At 60.4% G+C, this 22422-nt stretch overlaps 1 protein-coding gene across 4 annotated transcripts in view; it reads left to right on the top strand.

Moving 5' to 3' along the window:
* Positions 1-6067, top strand: part of CDH22 (cadherin 22) — an 87621-nt gene extending 81554 nt beyond the window's left edge. For all 4 annotated transcript variants that reach the window (XM_086760413.1, XM_086760410.1, XM_086760411.1 and 1 more), the window contains 2 exons: positions 2993-3244; positions 4684-6067. In XM_086760413.1, coding sequence (XP_086616539.1) covers positions 2993-3244; positions 4684-5222 — 791 coding nt within the window. In that variant the 3' untranslated portion in view covers positions 5223-6067. The remainder of the gene's footprint in view (positions 1-2992; positions 3245-4683) is intronic.
* The last annotated feature ends 16355 nt before the right edge of the window (positions 6068-22422 follow it).

Genomic DNA, 22422 nt, shown 5'->3' with positions numbered 1-22422 from the left:
CGCCTGCATTTACGCAGCGCTGAAGGGATGCTCATCCGGGCGGCTGGGAGCAGTCCCTGGCACAGGCTGAGCAGCACATGGAGGTACCAGCCTGTGTGCACAGGCTCCTCTGAGCCAGGACCTGACCATGAGCTCAGGCTGCATGACTGGCGTGACGGTGCCAGTGAAGGCAGCCTTCCTGGGCTGAGGGCCGGAGTCGAGCTTGCTCACAGCAAGTGGGCCTGCGGCTTCATCTCCACTGGATCCAGGTGCCCGAGGCTTATGTTCGGCTGGTCTAGCTAGGGGTTAGTCCTGGCCTCTTGCAGAGGTGGTGCCATTAACGTTACGTGTATGTCCCTGCTGCCCTGCAGCAAGCTGAGGGAGCAGCACCAAATGAGATCGTTACTTTTGTGCAAATGATTGGCATAGCAATATTTTTTTTTCCTAGCTCATCCTTGGAAGGCAACAGGCAGCTTCTTGGCTGACTTCGCTGCCGGCAGGCTGCCGCGCTTGCCTGTGGGGCTGGCGCTCCGCTCTCGTCCTGACAGCTCTGCAGTGGCCTCTGTGCTGGGGCCACGTGCTGCTCCAGGAGCCTCGGCCGCGGGTCTGGTGTCCTGCAGGAGAGGTGGCTGCCAGGCAGAGGGTCAGCGGTCCCTGCCTCGCACACGGAGAAGCCGGGCAACACGTGTGGTGCAGAAAGATGGTGCTTTCTGCTGCGGGCAGTCCCCTCCGCAGGCTGGCAGCACTGCAGCATTTGGGTCGTGTCTTGGGGAGCATGGGGGGGGTGCTGGGTGCTGCAGCCTTGCAGGCAGAGTGCTGACATTGCGGGCGGTATGTCCCTTCTGAGGCAACCTGTCCCGGGGTCACCTTGTACAAGGATTTGCCTTATTGCTGTCTTCTGCTCTGTGCTCTTGAGGATGTTGTCTGCCTGAAGTCTGCTGCTGCGAGCAGGGATGAGTGAGGTTACCTGGAAAATTCCCTTGATGGATAAAAGATGCTACATCCAAATAAAGAGTTTTTCCAGTGACCTGCAGCACAGTTCTGTGTGCATGAATAAGATCTGGGTTAGAACATCGTCCTTGTGGCATTCGGTGCGGCCTCCGGTTGGGGGCTGGTGTGGTCTTCTCTGCGCTGTCCTGGCCTTTTCTGCATTCAGCTCTTCAAGGCAGGCCCTGTGCTCTCAGGTGAACTGGAAGCAGTGACTTTCTCCCTGCCTCCTCTGTGCTGGGACCCCAGCTCTCCCCAGCTAGCTGCCAAAGGCTCCGCTCTCCTCAGTGGCACGGCCGTGTTTTGGCAACACGGAAGACTCCGGTGGGCTGAGCCCAGAAACCTGATGATAGGAAGCAGCAGTCTGGTGTTCAGCAGCTCAACAGCTGAGTGCTGTTCTGGGCACAAGGCTGTGTGCTGCTGCCTCCCCTCTGGGCACAGGCTGCCCATTGCCCATCCTCCTCGCTCTTGCTGCACGCAGCCGTGCTCTGCTCCAGCGCACGCTGGCTGGGCTTTGCCTCTGCACCTGCGTGATTGCCCCAGCTCCTCCTCTTCCAGACTGCTCTGACACGGAGACCAGCCTTGCCCGCACTTGGCCGTGGCTGGGGTTGGTAGCAGCAGGCCTACAGGCAGGTCGTCTGTGCTTCTGGGCGAGGGCTCGGCACCGGGATCCTGGCAGGCTCTGCCCAAACTGCAGTGCCCCCCACCCTGCGCAGCCGAGGGGCAGACGGGCTCCGTGCTCCGCTCTGCCTTGGCTCTGCGCGGCGCCTCAGGCTCTGCCCTGCTTCCCACCTGGCCGGTGGATTGGCGCTGGCCTGCGGCTCGGCGTGTGCCTCCCCTCTGCTCTGTCCCTGCCATGCCCCATGCGCTCCTGTGAGCACCCGATCCATACGGCAATTTCCGTGATGGCAGGCAGCCCAAGAGCCAGAATTAGAATAGATGTCTTTTCCGATCAAAGAGCTGATTGATACAGAAAGGAGCCAGTCTAGCATAAATCAGGTGCCGTGAGGAGAGAGTCTGTAGACACTAGCACCTTACTGTGAGCGGGCCAGTCTACGCTTTATTAGATAAAGCCTGCAGACAGTCGGCAGCGACTTCTGACATCTGGCCACAGTTGTTCACGACTGTTCACTGCCTTCCTGCCTGCTCCCCTGCTGGTGGCAGCGCGTCGCACGCATGAGCAGGGAGCCGCGCTGATGTTCAGTCCCTGTTCCAACCCTCCCTGCTCCAGGTTGCCTGTGTGCAGCTGCTGCTTGGGTTCATCTCTGGCGCCGGGGCCCTGGAGCCCATGAAGTGGCCGTGTTAATGGGATCACAGTGGGTTCTGCTGTGCTGGCCGAGCCCCTGAATCGGCAGGGTTTGAGCAGGCGGGGAGGATGGCTGGCTCGGCTGGGAGTCTTGGAAGGAGCTCTCTCTGCTCCTGTAGAAGTTACAAAGGACCCCTGGGTACTTAGCCCTCCAGCTGAGGCAGGACCCTTTACGCACGGCTCTCAGGTGTGGAAGCAGTAACTGCTCTTGCAGGTTCAGTGCCATCTGCAGCTCCCCCATCCGCTCTGGACTGAGTGGGCCGGGTCAGGAGGGGGTCTCCATGTCAGCAGCTGATTTTTATCCTCTCTCTGCTCCGACCACGTTGTTTGTCTGTGCGGCTCAGACGCACACTGTTGCTCCCATGTCGGGTTCGCTGTGCCCTGGGCACACTGGCAGGTGAGACGTCGGGCTGACCTCGAGGCGCCTGGCGAAGGGTGCGTGCTGGAGCAGAGCTGGCCGCCTCCGGGCGCGTGAGCTGCCGAGGGGCTGTGGTGCCGGGGAGCCACGAACTTGCTTGCTGCTCCCCTGTGATGGAGGGGAGGAAGGCCCTGTCCCCTCTTTGTGTGATTGCTGGAGTTGGCACACAAAATACAGCTGTGTGAGCGGTAGCAGCCCAGCAGCACCCTGAGCATTCGTGTGGAGGGTGGAGGAGCTCACAGCGAGTTCTGCTGGCCGTGCTAAGAGCGTGACTTTGCTGTGGGTTTACTTGTTCCCTGCAGACAACACGGCTGCGGTGCACACACAAAGAATGGGCTTCAATCGCCAGGAGCAGGATGTGTACTTGCTCCCCATCTTGGTGGTGGACAGCGGCCCCCCGGCCCTCAGCAGCACGGGGACTCTGACCATCCGTGTCTGCGGCTGTGACAGCAACGGGGCCATCCAGTCCTGCAACAGCACATCCTACGTTGTGTCAGCTACGCTGAGCCCCGGCGCCCTCATCGCGCTGCTGGTGTGCATCCTCATTCTGGTCGGTGAGTGCCCGCCTGTTCCCCGGCCTCCTCTGTCCTGTCCTGTCTCCTCTTCATCCAGCATCACGCAAACGAGCGCAGGCGGTTGTTGTGGGCACGGTGCGGGCTCTGCCACTGCCTTTCTCCTTGCTGGTAGCTGCAGCATGGGGGGCAGGAAGCCGAGCCCCCTGCCAGTGGGGGGACCATGGAGGAAGCTCCCACCTCTGCCCCAGCAAACTGGGCTCGGCAGGGCGGCCAGAGCAGGGCTCCCTGTATGCAGGCGGGTGGGCGGCTGCCCGGCAGGGCCTGGAGAGCTGCTGGCTTGCTCCCTGCCCCGATGGGCAGGAACCGAGAGCTGCTCGCCGGCTGCCGAGCTGTGCTGACAGCAGGCACCTCGCGGCAGATGGGGCGCATGTGCATCCCGGCATGATGGCCAGGTGTGGGATGTGTAGCGCACTCTCACCTCGGAGTGTGGGGAGGGTCAGTGTCACATTAGCATGTGAGTAGGGCGCAGAGGTGGAGCGCACACAAACCAGAGCGTTGCCCCGGTCGGGACCTGCGCCCTGTGAATGCTGCTGGCTGCCACTGACACAGGTACAAGCTTATGCTGGGCCACCACGGCACGGTGCGACGGTGCGGGGGAGGCCTGGGCTTGTGTGGGCATGAGAAAGGGAAGGGGCTCTGAGAGAGGAGCGTTGCAGTGCCCTCAGGTTTAGCATAAGGCAGCTGGTGGACACTGCTGCTTAAAGCCCTCTGGCATCGGTGCTGGCTCGCAGCTGGCTCCTGGGGCTGCCTGGACATCTGCGGAAGCCAGCGCGTTGTCCGGTGAGGTCTCCTCTCATTGGCACATCTCTGCTACCCGTCTCCTGCTGTGTCTCCGTTTAGAAAACCCTTTCCCACAGGGTGCACTTTACACTGGTTTCATTTTCCAACGCAGCGCAAACAAATTTCTGCCTAATTGCCCAAACGAGTAAAGTGCACATTGGTGCTTTAAAGGTGATGGGATGAATGGATGATGATTCAGGACACAGCTGCGGCTCGTTGCTCAGGCTCTGTGCCATCTGCTCCACGTTCACCCTCCCAGCATTTGGCTGCTGCTGTGGTTCACGCACCCCCTTTTCCTACTCATCTTCTGCAGAATCCATCCATTTGTCTGTCCAGCCGTGCGCTCATCCATCTGTCCCCCCTGTCTCAGCGGTCGCGCTGCATGGGAAAGGAAGCTCCCGGTCTGCACTGGAGCCGGAGCAAAGCTCTGTCCCAGCCAGTGACACAGCACAGCTGCTACTCGATGAGCCTGGCTGATAGGAAGCGGCTGGCACGCTGGCGCTCTTGGCTGTGGGGCTCCCCGTGCCGGAGGGTGCCATGCCTCTGTACCCTGCCACGAGCACGGGCCAGCCTCGCCCCCGCGGGAGCGCAGCTCGCACAAGCCCCTGCGCCTGTCTGACCGTCTCTTCCTTTCCCAGTGCTGGTCCTTCTGATCCTCACGCTGAAGCGACACCACAAAAGCCACCTGACGTCCGAGGATGATGAGGACATGAGGGACAATGTCATAAAATACAACGATGAAGGGGGTGGTGAGCAGGACACAGAGGCCTATGACATGTCAGCCCTGCGCAGCCTCTACGACTTCAGTGAGATCAAAGGCGGTGACGGAGGTGGGGCGCCAGGAGAGGGGGGCCTGAGTGGAAACCCGGCCTCCGAGCTCCACATCCTCCCACAGTGGGTGCAGAGCCCCGACCTGGACTTCTCCGTGTTTAGAGACTATATCTGCAAGAAGGTGGAGCAGGCGGACGAGGACCTCTCCGTGCCACCCTACGACTCGTTCCAGACCTATGCCTTTGAGGGCTTGGACTCCCCTGTGCCCTCCCTGAGCTCCATCAACACCTGGTCCAGTGGCTCGGAGCAGGACTTCTCCTACCTGGGGGGCTGGGGGCCACGTTTCCGGCAGCTGGCAGCACTCTACGCTGGGCGCAGGGGCGAGGAGGACAGCGAGGAGTCCTAGCTGTCCTGCAAACCCCCCGCGAGGCTCTCAGTGCCTCCAGGACCGGGGCTCCATGCCGCAAGGTGCCGTGTGGGAAGAGCGCGCGCTTCCATCCGTGCTCCGTGTCTGTGGGAGAGCGGCTGCACTGCGTGGCCGGGGAGCTCTGGGCAACGTGCACCTCGGCTGCTGCCTCCTGTCTGGGGAGCCGCTGCACCAGCCCAGCGCGGCCGAGCGCCCAAAGGAGCCGCTGTGGCTGTCCTCATCTCCTTCATACCGTCTCCATTAAAGCACTACACATGAATTTAAGCAAGAGAAAATTAATTCAAGAGCGTTTGGAGGGGGTTTCTCCCCCACAAATTATCATTTAAATAGATCTGTTCAGTGAGCCCAGTTCAGGAGAGGAAGAGCAAACCGGGAGCCTTTTGTTGTCTAAATTGTTTTTGTAACTCGAGTCAGAGCATTTGAAGTGCTTTGATTTCTTTAAGAGCTTTCCTTGCAGAGGGAAGCAAGCTTTTAACTTCTGTTCAGCTTTTCCCCCCCCTTAGATTCACTTGCTTTTTTTGAGTCCTCCTTCTCTCTGTGCTTGGGCTCCTCGGCAGCGCCCGGCTGCTGGTACAGCGTCGGAGCGTGCTGCGCTGGGGATGCACGTGCTGGCGGCAGGCAAGGTCACGTCCTGCGTGGAGCAACTGCTGCACCAGAGTTCGCTTGGAAACCCTCTTTGTCTCTAAGCTGCAATTGCTTTGCCTCTCAGTCCTTAGGCCTTCCCTGTGGTCATCAAAAGATGCTTGTCACTTGAAGGGGCTCTCTCCCTCCCTGCACAGCGGAGTTGTCGGCGAGGTCTTGGTGTGCCCCACGGCCCTAGTGATGGACCGAGGCACGGTGCTGCAACCCGAGCCACAGAGCAGCCCCGTGCTGGGGCACGCCGTCGGAGGGGCGCAGAGCAGCGCTCCCGGGTCGGCTTGGCCAGCCGCTGCAGCAGGCTGGGCCTGGCTCTGGGGCCCCCAGCAAAGCACGGCTTTCTGCCGTATGGCGTGGGCCGCGCAGGGCAGAAGGCAAGGACATCAGTGCACCACTGGCCTTCAGTGGTGGGGGAGAGCTGCGTCCTGGGTAGGGGACCGTGCTGTAGGTTGCGAGAGAACCCCAGCTCCCTGGTTTGGAGGGATAATTACACCCAGAGCATCACCACTGGCGATAGAAAAGCCATCTCCAGGACACGTCCATAAGGCCAAATCCTGCTGGTGCTGCTATGCAGCCAAGATGGTTGCTGCAGGCTGGGCAGCGGGTCTGTGACACCTTGAGGTACCCAGGGTGTCCCCATCCCGGCACAGCGCCCTGCAAGAAACCAGCACGAGCTCCTGCAGCGGGACCGCCTTTGCACGGAATCCCTGGTTTCGGGAGGCAGGTCAGGAGGAGGCCACAGGACGTGCCATTGCTTCTCGGGCTGCAGATGATGCTGGAGGAAAGTGCTCAGTGCCCTGCGCCCTTTCGGCCTGCTGCCTTCCCCCGGGGTACACTGAGCAGCAGGCTGAGCAATGCCCTCAGGCAGCTTTTCCAGCCCTGCTGGCACGTGCATCTCCGTATCTGTTCATGTTGGAAAAAAAAAATCAATTGTATCATTGATAGGTAACCGATAAGGTCTCCTAAGGCCTGACACATCCTGGGCTTGTTATTGTGTTTGTCCTTTTAGTTTAGCCACACAGTTTTCTCTCCTTGGAGACGATGTAACTGTAAATGCACACGCGTGTTCATTTTGTACTGTGTTTTGCTTCCTGGATGCTGGTGTTGGCCCTTCGGCTGCAGAGCAAGACCTGGCAGTGGAGAGGGGCAGGATGTGTCTTTGCCGCGGCTCCTGCCCTGGGCTGCCTCTGCCCGCTGCCGCCACGTCTGCCCACGCGAGAGCTGCAGCTCAGCTTTCACGCTGGGACTGGGAGCCTCTCACTTCTCAGGGTCTCTCCAGTCTCCCCCAAAGGAGGCAGCAGGCGCCCCTCTGCCAGCCCCCGCGCCCCGGCGTGCTGCTGGTTCACTGTGACAATGCTGGGGAGGCAGCGGGGCCAGCAGCCTGCTTCGTGCTGGCTGTGCCCATGCCGTCTCAGTGAGGTGACGTTGCGCACCCCAGAGAAGGAGAATGGAGAAAGCCCCCTCTTTCCTCAGGAACGTGTTCGTGTTTTCCCTCTGGGCTGGAGAGCTGTGCCCGAGCCCCGCCAGAGCTGGCCCTTCCTCTAGCAAAGTGTTGTGCAATAGCAGGGCTCTGTCCGTAGGAGATGGGGTCTGTCTGACAGGGTACGTGTTTGGCAACCCTCCCACCGGGTTATTCCCCATTCCCGACCAGCCAGTCCTCCCCAACGCGCATGCACGCATGCTTGCGTTTTGATTTCTATCCCACATGTAAATACAGGAGGAGCGCGGTGCCAAGGAGCCGGCTGCTCTGTGCGGTGCTGTCCCGTGCTCCCTGCCCACTGGCACCTGGCAGGAAGAGCTGGCAGCTGCCACAATGTCGGATGGTGTCACTTTGGTTTTCTTTCTCTACCCAAATGAAATTAGGAGGTTGATTTCCTCACACTTGTTATTTTTTCAAGGTCTTTCTAGGACCTGGAAATAAATTATTTCCTTGTCGTCTAGCCTGAGTCTTATTCGCTTCTTTTCTGCTGTGTTTCCTCATGTTGCGCTGTCAGTGTGGTCCCGTCGGCGCCTCCCCGGAGGCAGCGGGCAAGCTGCCCGCTAGCAGGACAGGCTGCGGCACAGCCCGGCACAGCGCGTTCCCTCCGGGAGCCGGCAGCCAAACCTCTCGCAGCACGTTCCCACTGGCAGGACACTGCTTTTCTGGCTGCTTCTTAGTTTACGTTGAAATGCTCAACAGAAAGAGCTGTTTCAGGAGAAGAGGTCCGTTTTTCTGTCTGAATTTGAACGAAATGAAAAAAAATGCCCTTGGCTTTCTCCATCTCTTCAGGAGGAAAAAGACATTTTGTGCTTTGAGTGGTCTGAGGTGCTGGGTGCTTGCTCCGGGCTGGCTTTGGTGCCTGCCTGCTGCGTCTGCTCCCGGCAGGAGCCACCCGGCACCAGGGTCCTGGGTCTGAGCCAGCGCAACCAGGCGCAGGCTCCTCAGCGCAGCTCCAGAAGCACCGCTGGTGTGGGAGGGAGGCAGCGGCTCGTCCTGTGAGGGGCTCTTTGTTCCTTCATCCTGGAGAACAACAGCAGAAAGAACAAGAGGCAGGCTTCACACCAAGAAACAAAGGAGTCTGATGACGTATCCCGATGATCTTCCTTTCTCAACCAATGGAGTTCCTTAGCGTTCTTTAAAAAGTCACCCGTAGTGTTCTCCTGAAGGCACGGGCAGCCTCGTAGCTGGGGGGCTGATCACTCATAAGCACGGATCCAGGTCACGTACTTCTTCCCAGCTGCCGTACAGCTGGGCATTGCCAACAGGTTGTGTTGCCGTGACCCGTTCTCACGTTGGTAATGGCGTGTATTGCAGCAGCGTCCAGTTACTGGCTGCAGCAAAAAAAATCTCCTTCATACCCAATTTTAGTACTGAAGTGATGCAAATAAATGAGACTCTATCCTGACCACAGATAAATCAATTGCTGGTGGTTTTCTTGGTGGCAAGGGACTGGCGAACGAGTGATGTGTTACTGGCAAACAAGCGTGACCCTCCCTGGGCCCGGGAAGCTTCGTCAAGGCGCGCAGCCACAAATGCTCTCTCACCCGTTGGTGGTGGCGGCACGCTGCAGCTGGCAGGTACAGAGAGGGGTACGCGTGCTGAACTCTGTGGTGGCATCAGTGTAGGTCAGCAGATAGTGCAGGCAGAATTTAAACCTCTCCATAAAGCGACAGTCATTTAAATAGCCTCTTGCAGTCCTCGCTCCAAAACAGGCTTACTGACCCCTGAGGTCTTTAAGCGTTTCCGTATCCTGTGAAGGATCCCCATGCCTCCACCCCCATCCTGCTCCCTTGATTATTCACTAAATGTTACGGAAGAAGCATCTGGTGACCTTTGGCGACAGCAGTTGGTCGGATGCTGTGACAGAAGGGAGCAGTCTTGAGGCTGGAGGGTTTTCCAGACATGCAAGGTGTGCTGCCAGACCTCGGTGTACGCACTACTTCTCTTCTCACAGTTGCAGCAAGTGCTCCTATAGCTGCCAGCCTTGGAGGCCTTTTTGCCAGCGCCATCGTTAATTGCCCACGCGCAGCAAGCAGTGTGCGCACAGCTGTGTGCTCCGGCAGCTCTGCATGCGTCAGCCAGTTGCTGTCTGCAGAGAGCTACTGCTGCGTGCGTGCACCCCAGGTTTCCAGCCCAGGCCCTTGGCAGCAAGAGCTTTTGGGTTCCAGCGGCAGCCAGTGCAGAGAGGGGCTCTCTGAGTCCTGCTGCCCGGCTACGGGAACCAGCCAAGCAGCCCGGGGGCTCAGGTGGGCTGGGTTGTCCTCGGAGCACCCTGTGACAGAGGAAGCACCTGGGGTTTGTGTGCTCCTCACAAAGGTGGTAACGAGTGCCTGGCGTGGAGGGTGATGAGCCCGAGCCAGCCAGAAGGATTTGCCTCTTGATGCTGTGGGGAGAGCACTCAGAGCAACAAAGTGACAGCCAGAACCAGACCCTTAACTGCAAAAGAGGAGGATGATGGAGAGCTCTGATTGCGGAAACATCCGTGAAGATGTTTTAAGAGCTCCGTGCCCCCTCAACGCAGCCTCTTTTGAGGAAATTTTTCTTAGCACCTTCTCTCTCGTCAGCAGTTGCACAGCAGCGGCCTCTCCTCTGCGGGAGAAGCAGCGGGTCCTGCCCTGCAGACTGCTGCGCAACAGGGCTGTCTCAGACCTGGGGCTGGGCGAACCCTGGGGCTGCTCTGCTGGAGCGTGGAGGGAAGATGCTGCTTGCAGGTCAGTTTTCTCTCATCAGAGGCAGCCCTGGGGGTGTGGAGCACGCAGCACCATTGGGCCAAGCCTCCCAGCCCCTTAACAATGACACTCGTATTTGGGTGGAGCGGGGTGGTGGGTGCACAGAGCAGGCAGTCGCTGGGCGTGCAGGAGCAAAGCTGGTGCGCATGGAGGCGACTGCTGCCTGCTCGGAAGGTGATGGCGGTGGCGGAGCCTGGCCGTGCTGCGCCCTGCAGCTCTGGGTATTCGTTGCCTGAAGGAAGCCTGCTGCGGCCAGTGGCTTTGCAGAGCAGAGCGTGGCAGCTCCACCGGCGCTGCTTTGCCTGGCATTTTTGCCAAAGAGTGACTGCGCCCCGGTGCCCTGGCTCCCATGGTGCTCCGAGTCCTCGTGCAGGGCTCCTGGCACCCGCGCGCGGGTCACCCTCTCACCACCTCGGAGGCTGAGACACAGCCCTCGCCACAGGGGACGCAGCCTGCAGCGGACGGTGGCATTTGCTGTTCGCATTCTGAACCAGTCCTGCAAGGTTGGTTCCCCTGTGCCTCGACAGCAGCTGGACGCTGCAGCTCCGTGCCCGGCCGCAGTCTGGGGATGCTGCAGTGGTCACCTCTAACGCCTTCGTTCTGACCCGCAGCGAGCTCCAGAAGGCAAGGTGTCCAAGCCTCCTCCAGAGAGTTATTTACAAAAGATGGATGTGATCTGCTGGGATCATTAAGGAGAAATGAAAAAGGACAGTGATAGCTGCACCCCCAGGAGAAAAATACATCTCTGGTAACTGAGTGCGAGCAAGGCCCTGTGACCCTCGCCTCCCGCTCGCGTTGGTAATATGCTGCCAGGAAGGGGATCCTTTTTTCCCCGTATCCTGTGAGGAAGCTGCTCTGTCACCACAAAGCTGACTGCTTTAGCCGCCTCTGCCACAGCTAACATCACAGCTCCCCGCATCCATTCATTTACCAAGCCGCTGAGCTTCCTTTAGGGTTGGTGTCAGCCCCTCGCTGCTCAGCATAATCTCAATTTCACATCCCTGCTCTTTGTGCTCAGTGCAAAGACAGCAGCTCTGTCTTGTTTGGGGTTTCTTGCCATGCCCCGGGGCTCCAGTTCGTGCTCTCCCCTTTCCGTGGCCCTGCTGCCTCCCAGCCCGTCCCGGAGGGTTTCCCCACGCTGGAGGTGACCAGCCCTGTGCTCTGCGGCAGCAGGTTTTCCTCCCTACTCGCTGGCGAGGACAGGAGCTGCATTTCCAGGCAGCTGTCACAGCTATGTGCTGCCACAGCCGGAGAGGTTAGAGAGAAACAGAAAATTGAATTTTACTGGGCCTTGGAATCTTGCTCCTAGGCAGTTGGCTGGGCTGAAATCTCCCCCTTGTCTTGCTGAGCATGGGGCAGGCAGGGGAGAGCGGGCGTTCCTGCTGCCAGGACTGCTTCCCGCTCGGGACAGCGGTGCCACGCACGGTGGCTGGGCTGGCTGCCAGCTACTCGCACATCCCAGCCTGGGCTTCCTCCCAGCCTCGTGATCCTCTTCCGGATCAGCGTGGATTTAACGACTCCTTCAAATTCTTAGGGAAAGACCTTGGACTTTGCCGAGCTGGATCCAACGCAGGTGGGCAGAGTCTGAAGCAATCGGGACACGCAGCTGTTGTACCGACACAGCAAAGCAAACCCGGGTGGGGGCTGTGCAGCAATCGCACGGCGCCGGCTTTACAAAGAGCCTGGTCCACCTGCCCTCGCCATTGTGGAACCCAGGCGTAAGGGGTCCGCACCCGGCATTTGGTGTCCTGACACTGTGCAGCAAGGAAGGGTCAAAACGGAGGCGGGAGCGGAGTGCCTCAGCGTTTGCCTCTCCAGGGTCGTGCCGCGTGGGACGCTGCCCATCTCCTCTCTGCTTGTGCCTTTGCAGGCGTTTGTGGTTGGGGTGCCAAGCTGCTGTTCTTCGACATCCCTCATCTGTTGCCAGCAGCAGCGAGTGTTTGTGGCTCGGGATTGTTAACTGCCCTGTCCAGCTCCGCTGCCGTTTTATGGACGTGTATTTTTCATCTGTCTCCATCGCTGCTGTGGGGGAGCGGCTCAGGTGAGCGTGATTTGGTCCAGCTGTTCGTGGGGGGAGCAGGCACCAGCCATTTCTAAGCAGAACTTGTCCCCTTAGAGAGTGTTTTAACCACAGAAATTGGACAAGTTTTAATGTCTCTTCTGCTGGGGGAAGCACGCGTTGCTAACAGCCACAATCCGCCCCGGCTCATCCCCAGCCGAGCCGGCCTCCCGCAGCCTCCTCCGCGGTCAGGAGTCGCTCACCTTTAGCCAGCAACCGGGCGGCTGTTGAAATCCCTTCACACTGCACGCAAATTAGGCGTTGAAAATACTCATTACAGCCAACATGACACGCCTTCATTATTCCAGAATAATTGTCTGAAAGGCTCAGCTCACCGCACAAGCTTCACTTGGTGCAGAAATGTGATAAAAAGAAAACAGGAAGTGCAATCAATGCTTGTAATCCTTTTAAATAAAAAGGTACTTGCTAGTAGCTGCCAACATCTTTAAAAAGCTGTGATTTCCCTGGAGAGAGCCCTTATCAGCTATGACTGCGTGTCATTCTGGCTGTCTGTCAATCCATCAGACTTCAGTGCCGCTGACGTTAAGAAGCCAGGCGTTAAGATTATCACATTTAGCCGTAATGTGGCACAGATTGTGTTGACATTTGGGAAGTATTCCACCACAGGAGCCATTTGACTTCTATGCTTTCTTCCCAAAGAAAAAAATGCTTTGAAATATTTCAGAGAGGGAGCCGGCTCTGCCTGCAGGGTGCTGGATGGCCATGCCACCCTGCCGTCACGGTGAGCGGGAGGAGGGTGAGGGCGCGCTGGGGCGATGGCCGTGAGCAGGAGGGACCCCGCGCACACCGCCGGCACAGAGGGCAGGCACTGGCTCCAAGACAGCTATCAGGCGGCCAAAAGCTGTGCTCTGAGTGCTCGCAGCTTTCTCCAGAGCCCTTCTGCGCAGCTCTGCAAGGCCTGTCAGCCTGCGTGCATCAGGTCCGGGCATGGCTCGCTGTGGGGGTTCAGCTTCCAGACCCGCTGGCCTGCAGCAGGGGCTGCTTCCCCGAAACGCTGCTCTCCGGTTCCTTCTGCCACGCCTGGCGCAGGGCACGCTCCTGCTTCCACCAGTGAGGAGGTGTCGGCATCCTGCGTGCGCACCGGGAGCCGCGGTGCAGCACCTGCTCTGCTGTCAGGGACCAGGACCGCAGCTGCCATGGGGCCAAGGGCTCCTTCCCTCCTCCTGCGCACCTCCGTCCGGGAAGGGCTCAGCCCTTCCTGCAGCAGAGAGGGGGATGTGGTGGGGGGCCTAGGCCATGGAGACAATGGTAAATGACCTGAAATGAACTGATTAATCTCTTTAAATAACTGTGAAACCATTTTCCAGAAAAAGTTAATCTACTCTAAATGGCTCTGGTGCTTTTGCTGGGCTCAAATCAATATGTGGTCGCTTGCTTTTCATGTGTGATTCACAGTAATTGCAAAAGAGCATTTTCTGAAGAAAATGACATTCTGCAAGCAGAAATGCAAAGAGATGCTAGGACCAATTATCTTTAAATCCCAGAACATGGCATGCTGCCGGATGCATGGGCGAGCTGGAGATGCAGCATCACGCTCGGTGTCCTAGGTTCCTCTCCAGCAAGCCACCGAGGTGCTGGAGCATGTTATGTCCAGCCGGCTTCCTCAGGAGCCTCTGCGGCTTCCAGGTCAGGCTGCCAGGACCCTGCGGACCCCAGCCCACCAGCTGCAGGGGGAAGGTGGCTGCAGGACGATAAGGTTAGGCAGAGACACATCTCTTTCCTGCCACCACAGCAACAGGCGTTACTGGGACCCGGGGGCAGCCAGCTCCCCTGCCAGGCTGTGGCTCCTGGTCTGCACCGCCCCGGGGCTGAGGAGGGCCGGCGTGGGGCGGGTGGGGAGGCAGGGCAGATGGGGTGGATGGGCACATGAACCCACCAGGGCAGAGCTTCCCCCCAGCTGCCCAACGTGGGGGCTGAGGTCCTGCCTGGCATCGAGGCGTGGCTGCCCAACAGGAGGACAGGCACCCCCTCCCAAGGCATCCATCGCTTTTCCGTCATCTGCTGTAAAACCAGAGCATAATTTTCCAGGATGTCATCCTAATTCTAGTGGGAAAGCTTATTACTTGCGCTTTAGCCATAAAAAAGCCTGGTGACTTATGACTGTGTGTCCCTGGGTTTGCCCATCAATCCATCATGGGGGCTGCGGGCGGGCTCTCCGCAGGGCAGGGGGAGCCCGGTACAGGGACCGAGGTGAGCCTGCCACTGTGATTGACGTGCTGCATTTACCGTCCGTAAAGCCTCTGACATATTCCTTTTGGCTCAGTGCAGATCCGCGCTGCTGAGCTCCAGCACAAATGTCATTAAAACATGTTCTACCCATGGTACCTATAAATAATTGAGGCAGCAGGTCTGTGCTAAGCTCTGCGCTGCAGCTCTCTGCTCCTCCAGTGAGGGGCCCAGGAAGATGACCTTTCCTTCTCCCATTTACCACCTTTGAAATGAAGAGGTGCTGGTGCTTCGTCCCCGCACTCATTTCTCTGCGGTATCCCCCAGGCCGTGCAGGATGCTCCCAGGGCGTGGGGGTCTGGTGTGCTCCTTGCAGTGAGGTGAGCGCAGGCCGGCTGGGCTCCAGACCTCGCTCTTCAGGGCAGCCAGATGGAGGGAAGCTGTAAACGGTGCCTGGCTCCTGCCCTGGGTGCTGCCACACGTGGACGGGTGGGGAGTGCCTGGCACAGGGGTCCGGTGGTCTCAGCGACCCAGGCCTCCTGGGGTCGGCAACCCCTGCGCCATCACAGCCTGTGGTTTCCAGCTCCTGACACCCGCTGCTCCCCGATCTGCGCAGCGCCCAGGGCTCCCACAGCAGTGCCCGCGGGTCTCCCTGCACCAACGTGTGACCTGCACAGGTGCTGGTGCGCAGTGAATGCCATCTGAAATAGCTTAACACACTGGGCTGCATTTCCAATACTGTCACTAAATAGGTGGGAAATGCACAAGCCTGGCAGGGAAATCCATGGCTGAGAACACTTCTCGCTGCTGTGGCCTTGGCAGTTCCTGATCGAAGCAGAACCCCGTGTCAGTGGGAGTCATTAGCGAGCCTCACGTTGGGAGCAGGCAGTATAAATACCAAGTGATAATATCACCACTTCGCGGTGCTGGTAGCAGCAATCCTGGCGTGACGCTGTCTCCCCCCCCGCAGCGGATGCTCTGCCACTCCTCGGCTCCACCAGCCTGCAGCCAGGCTCCTTCCAGCTGCCCCACGGCTCCCAGGGGCTCAGGTGCGAGAGCGCTGTGTCCCCACAGCCATGGCCAGCGCAGGGACGTGCACAGGCACACCCCTGCTGCCCAGCACACAGGCATGCGCGGAGCCGTAGCAAGGCGTTCTGGTGATGGAGGAACACCTGCTGCCCCAGCAGCAGACCCCAACCACCAGGGCCAGGCTGGCAGCACCAGGAAGCGGGGCTGAGCGGGGCCGTCCTGCCCCAGCACGCGCGCCCGCACCGCGGTCATGCCCGCTCAGCGGCGGGCATGTGAAGAGGCAGGTGCTGTGGGCTGCATGTGGAGGCGTGCAGCCACGCAGAAGCATGTGTGTGCCGAGGCACAGCCACTGTGCTGTGAAGCACGCAGATGCCCTGACAGATCGTGAAGGTGTATTAAATAGCAGCTGTCGGGTGCTTTGCAAGCACAGCGGCAACACAGTTGGGACCATTGTGATGTCTTCTTAATTTAAACTCGTGTTGTCTTTCAGCCACCAGCTAATGAGGGCTAATGGGGAGATCGGCTTGCCGTTTGCTGGCGTCACGGTGTGCTTTGCCGTGGCCCTGTCACTCCTGCAGCCTGGCTGTCCTCGCTGGCTGGCGCCCATTCCTGCCCTGCTGCTCCGGTGGGCAGGGGGACTCGGGGTCTGCTCCCTAGGGAGCGAGCTCCAGCTCAGCGTATCAAAACCTGCTGCGCCGAGCCATCTTCTCTGACCACGGAGCAGCAGGACTCATTTGGGGAGTGAAGCCTCCCCGTGCTGTTGGTGGGCAGCCCCCGCGGTCTCTGTGGCTCCCTTGTACCACAGCAGCCACAGCCCCCGAGCAGAGCCTGCGGCTGGGACGCCTGCGGTGCTGGCCTGGCCCTCCTGCCCCTGGAGCCCCACGACAGCCATTCCCGTGGGATCCTGCTCGCAGAGATGGGGCAGCCGAAGGCTCGTGCAGCCCATGACAGCCCCTGTAGTGCCCCACCGTGCCTCGGGGTCTGCACGGGCCGCAGTGGTCCTGGCAGCCAGAGGAGCCATAGCCCTGGCTGGTTTGGCCACGGCTCAGTAACTTTTTGTCACCTGCGTGCCCATCCCGTCTTGCGTGACTGTGGTGCTGGTGCTCAGGGAAGGAGCAGCTCTGCATGGGAAATTTCTGCTTCGCAGGGCTGCTGGAGGCTTCACAGGGAGGATGGAGCTCTGGGAGCAGCTCCGGGGCCGTCAGCTCTCTCCCTGCCCTGCACTTGTCCTGGTTCTGGCAAGGACAGAGTTAATTTTCACCGGAGCCGGGAGAGGAGCTGGAGCTCCTGGCCCCTGTGGCTGAGGACACAGCTGGGACAGGTAGCCCAAATTAGCCCCGGGCTGTTCCATCCCATAGGCCGTAAGCTCAGGGTATAAAGTGGGGACAGTGCTGAGGGGCAGGTTTGGCTGCTGGGAAGGGAGCTGGGCGTTGGGATCCACCCTGGGCTTTGTACTGTGAGTTACGTGCTTAAGTATATTCTGGTAGTGGTTGTTTTGTTTTCTAGCTCTGCTTTCTTTTCCTCTGTTGTTTTCTTAAGCTGTTTTTATCTCACCCCATGAGTTTTGCCTTGTTTTCTTTCCCCGTTCTCCTCCCCAGCCCACTGCGGGGGGGGGGGGGGGGTGAGGGGGAGTGAGTGAGTGACTGCGGTATTTTAGCTGCTGAGTGGGGCAAAGCCATGACAGTGCTCCAGGGCTGCCTGCTCTCCCCTCTCCACAGCCACAGGTGCTGCGTACGCAGTAAGACCTTGTCCTGGGGCTGCAGCAGGGACCCGGCAGCGCTGTTGGGCACAGCTGGTGGACGCACAGCGCGATGGGTGCCAGTGCTGGCTGGCGGGAGTGGGGTACTGGAAGCTCGGTGGTGGTAGCATCCCTGGAGCTGCTTCTCCCAGCCCGGTCTCCCCAGCCCTGTGTAACACTAATCCACATATTTATCAGGATTAATGAAGCATGCAGCAAACGTATAGTGAGGCAAAGCAAGCAGCAGAAAGACAGAGACAAGGGATGACAGCAGGCGAGGAGGCAGATAAGGCAGTGTGTTGTGCAGACGTGGGGAGCGGCACGAAGCCACGCATGCACTCGCTGGCCAGGGCTGCACGCGAGCGATGCACGCGCCCTGTGTACTCATTCCCAAATACCTGCACAGACATGTGGAAATGCTCATGTTTGCTCACCATCATGTCTCTGTGCACACGGGTGTAAAGAAAAGAGATCAGCCATCAATGTTTAAAAAAAGCCATTGAATACTAACACAGCCACTTATGCCATATTTGCATATTTGCTTAATAAAAAATTATGGCTGTTCAAAGCCCAATCATTAATTAGCCAGCATATTTTCTTTTAACTCCTTCCCTTTTTTATTACAGACTAAGCTGTTTTCCTGCTTATTCAGCAAAACCCCCTCACTATTCCACCAGGATGAGATGTGCAATAAATATGTACTTAAGAAGCGTGCGTTACAACTGCACGAGCTGGGAAAAGTAATAACAGGCCCAACATAAAGCTGAAGTATTTATGCATGTACCTAGGGCCACTTTAGCTATTTATTTTCACAAAGAAATTAAATTAGATAGTTTGATAGCTCTCAGTGTGATTATGGTGGGAATTTGCATAGGGCCAGCCTGCCAGGTGAAGATGCGTGCGAAGGAAGAAGCCTGTGCTGAGGACAGGCTGCTCCAGCCAAACGTGTGCAGGGCGGGACCCTCTGCCAGGCCCCCACACTCCTCGCTGCCGCGTGGTGCCCCTCAGCTCGGGCAGCTGCCCCTCCAACCTGCCCTGCGTCCCGCGCCGGGCACCCAGCGGGCAGCGAGGATGCGGCCCCCGCACAGCGCCCAGCCGCGCTTTGTGGGACACGCGGCCCTTGGAGAAAAACTCCTGGGCCATGGAGGAGGAGCAAGTTTTCTCAGAAAAATTGCCTTTAAAAACATTTTTCTTGAAAGAATTGCAGTGTCTGTGTGAGTTTTCAACTCCCATTCCTTCTAAACGCTTTAGAGAAAAGACACCTGCGCTGGGCGGGATGGGGATGGGGATGGGCAGGGCAGCCGGAGCCGCCCTCCCGCTGCGCCCTCCAGCTATCACCGCCCTGCAGGAGCCCGGACAATTAGGAAGCTGCCTGATTAGCGTTGATTGCGCACCCTGCCCCCCCGCAGCGGAGGGAGCCCCCGGGCCCGCGACCCCGGCCGCAGGGGGCACCGAGTCCGGGGCGGGGGGGGACTGAGCCCGGGGGCACCGAGCCCACCCCCTGCTCTGTAGGGACCGGCTTGCCCGTGTCCCCGTGCGCCTGCTGTCCATTGTGCTGTCCCGCGGGTGTCTCCGGGTCGGCAGAAGGGGTCTCCGGCCGGCAACGGAGGACGCGCACGTTTTGCGGCGTCAGCACGGGGGAGAGACCGGGAGCTGCCGGCAGCCAGCCCAGCCCCCCAGCGCCCGGAACGGCAACCGGTGACCCGGCCTCCCCGTCCCTCGGTGCCCACCAGCCCCTCGGCTCGCAGGGGGACAGCGGGCACCCCCAGGCTCGGGCTCGGTCCCGGTCCGCGCTGCTCCGCGCTTTGCACAGGTTTTATCTCAAAATGAAACCGGCTAGAGACCACCCAGGGAGGCAGAGGGGTCTCCCGGAGAGGTGCCCCCGCCTGCCCCTGGGGGGTCCCGTGCTGTGGGGGGCCCGGCCCCCCTCTGCCCTCCGGCAGCTGCTCCCAGCGGGGGCTCGCACAGGGCCCAGCGGCTCCAGCCACGGGAGGTGGTGGGTGTTTGCCGGCAGAGGGGGGGGAAGGAAAACCGCCCGTGCCCGGGGGCGGGGGCGCCGTGGGCCCGGCGGCGGGGTGCGCCGCTTGCCAAGAGGCGCGCAGGAGCCGCCGCGCTCTGGTGAAACGGGAGGGAGCGCAGCTCAGCAATTACAGCACAATTAGCTCAAGCAGCAGGTTGATTGGAAATTGCAGCTCTGTGCCAGCTACAAGCAGGGAGCGAACGGCAGGCGGGAGCTCGCCCGCTGCCCCTGCTCCCGGCCCGAGCCAAGCTGGAGGGGCAGGGCCGCGGCCCCCAGCATCCCCCGTGGGGTCTCCTGGCACCCGGCCGCACTCGCCTACCGTGTCGGGCCGCTGCGGACACGGGAGCGGTGCTGAGAAGCCCCGTGGGTTTGCTGTGGCGCGGTTCCTCGGTGGGAGGGCTGCCAGGAGCGGCCCCGCAGGGTCCCAGCGCAGCCGGGGCTCTGGGGCTTGGCCCGCGGCGCCGGGGCTGCTGCGGGCTCGGGGCCCAGGACGAGCGGTGCCACCAACGGCCTCTGTCACCGAGCCCCCCGGGTCAGTAGAAGGGGTCTCTGGACGGCACGGTTTCCAGGGTGCAGCAGCCTTGCTGGGAAAGTGGTAGTTGTAAGGCTCTCCTGCACCCCGTGCAGGGAGCAGCTGGGGGGGGCGAGCCCCTCGCAGCGAGGGGACCCCCTCTGCCCGGTCCCTGTGGTGGCAGGGAGGGACAGGGCTGAGCGTGGGCTCACCTTGCAGGAGCTGCCACATCCTAGCAGAGCAGTGTGAGTGTTTTGCTGCCGAGGGGATGAGTGGCAATCCACGTTTGCTCTTTTCCTGGGAATGGTCCTGCCTTAGAGCAGCCTGTTCCCTCGAGCTGTGGGTCTGCAGGGCGCCAGTGCTGGAGTAAACAGGACAGCCGCTGCCAGGGGAAGGAGAGGGGTCCCGGGGTGCGTTGTCCATAGTGAGGATGGACCCTCGGCTGGGTGTCCCGCGGGCTCTGTCCTGCAGATTATGCCAGCAGTGGGGCCAGCAGGCGTGGAGCCGCGTGCTCAGCAGGATTCAGCAGCCAGTCACCAAGTCTGCGCTGGGGAGGGGCGGGCGGGGTTCCTGTCCCTTCTGCTTGGGATGTGGAGGGGCCTGGGGCGGGCGGGGGCAGCTCCTGTCAGCCTGCTGAGGCTGATGCCTGTCATCGCCGAGTTACTGGCTCATGTCAGGGCAGAGCTGGAAATGTCAGGGACTGCTGCAGGGTGACCGTGCAGAGTGGCAGATGGTCAATGATGGATTTGTCACTTCAGATTCAGGCGGTTTTTAAATATTCAGCAGAATCGGAGGTGACAGCTCATGGCAGCAGGCAGAATTTCTGTACGTCTCGGTAAGACCTCCTGGCCCCCTGGGAGGGGAGCACAGCAGGACAAACCCGGGCACCTCGAGGCAGTGGCTGGGGACGGCGCAGCCTGGGACGGCACCGTGCCTGGGCAGGGCTCTCTGTGCTCCCCGTTGCTGGTGACCTGGTGGCTGCATGGGCACAAGACCGGTGCTGGGCCTGCTCTGCCCCAGCTGCTCCCTGTGAGCCTGGGGGCTGCAGCAGCTGTGCAGCATCCTGCGCTGCCCGTGGCCACCGTGCTTTGTGAGCACCAGCCGGCCCTGGGTGTGTCTCGAGGGCGCTGGGGGCTCGCGCCTGCTCCGCGCGGGGGCTTGGCTCACCCCAGACCTTTGGTGAGAGCCATGGCAGCCACAACCCAAGGAGAGGTCCAGTCAGCGGAGGCTCCTGGGCCCCGAGGAACAGGGGGCCCAGGGAGGCCAGCAATGCCGCGGGCGCAGGCAGGGCCAGCCACAAGCTCAGTTGGGAGTGCAGAGTAGCCGGGTCAGCAGGGAAGAGCGATGCGGCACGGTACAGCCTGCAGAGCTGCCCTCCGGAGAGACGTGCCTCTGGACAGGGAAGCTGGCAGCCTGTCAGGGTTTGTTTTTTTTTTTTAATTTTGCTCTGCAAATTCATAGTGGCAGCAGCATTAAGGCAGGAGCTGGCGCTACCATGGTGCTGTGCAGTGGTCGGCAGGGCTGCTCAGGGCCAGCGAGGAGCAGGCTGTCAAGAGAGATTCTCCTTCCAGAGCTGCTGGCAGCAGCCCTGACCCAGCCGATGGTTATGGGGGAGCGGTCACCAGCCGCTTCTCCCGTGAGCTTTGGAGGGCCCAGCGGCACACACCGTGCTGCAAAAACGGCTTTGTGCCCAGCCAGGGCCCTTGTGGGGTGGGGGGAAGGACGTAGCCCTTAGAGGGACACAAGCCAGCACAGGACACATCTGCTGCAGGAGGAGCAGAGGCGGGATGGAACATGGGCCCTGCTTGATGCGAGGGGCGTGGCGTGTCCCCTCCCCGGGAAGATTCGTGGCTACGGCTGCGCTGTAGATGCTGGCAGGGGAGTGAGGCAGCGAGGTCAAGGCACTAACAAACGCACTGGCCTTTGAGGGAGGGCGGTGTGTTACTCACTCTGCATCCCACGTGCCTGCTGCCTAGCAGAGCGCTCTTGCTGATGCCAGCCTGGCTGGCTTGGCCGTCCTCGTGCCGCAGCTCATCAGGTGGAGCCCTGGCTGTACGGCACTGCCGACCGTGTGCATTTTCATCAAGCTTTGCTAACATTGTGAGTCCTCCTCCGGTGCACGTCTGCCACATGCGCAGAGGTACCGTGTGGTGCAGCCTGGCTGCAGGAGATGAGTGGGGGCAGGTGGCTGGCTCTCCCTGTCCCTCCTCTGCTGGGACTGATGGAGGAGGGCAGTGCCCTCCCTGCCTCCTCCCGGGCGCAGGCCAGCATGCCCCCGGCCAGCCGGGCCGGGCTGCGCTCTGCAGGGGCTGCCCCGTCCTGCAGGGCCATCGCCCTGCGCACACATGGCACCCTGCCCCAGCAAGGCGATGCTGGCAGCGCGGCCAGCCTCCCCCCAGCCTGGGGACACTTCGCGTCGGGAGGGAGGATGCACAGCGCACTGACGGACCCCACTCTGCTGCCCCCACCGCAGCCCCCTCCTGCTGCTGCCTCTTCCCTGCCAGGACCATGGTAGATGGTCAATGATGAATGCTGAAGTAAGGCGAAAGCTGGTGGTACCAGCCCTTCCCATGCACTCCAGCCTCGAGAGCACCCTGCGGCAGCGCTGCAGCCTGAACCGATGACTCCAGGGAGCCAGCGTATTCGTGGGCCACCCTAGCACGCTCCAGCTCTCTGCAGCACCGCGGGGCTTTGCGGAGCTGGCTCCTCTTCACTACTGTTGTCCGTTGTCAACAGCTTGCGCCTGTCTTCCATGCAGTCTGTGTGAGCACAGCGGCTTCCAGTGGGGCC

This window comes from Chlamydotis macqueenii, chromosome 16 (assembly GCF_036417535.1).
Source record: "Chlamydotis macqueenii isolate bChlMac1 chromosome 16, bChlMac1.mat, whole genome shotgun sequence".
NCBI lineage: Eukaryota > Metazoa > Chordata > Aves > Otidiformes > Otididae > Chlamydotis > Chlamydotis macqueenii.
The sequence above is the reverse complement of the archived record's forward strand: the minus strand, read 5'-3'. Positions and strand labels throughout refer to the sequence as shown.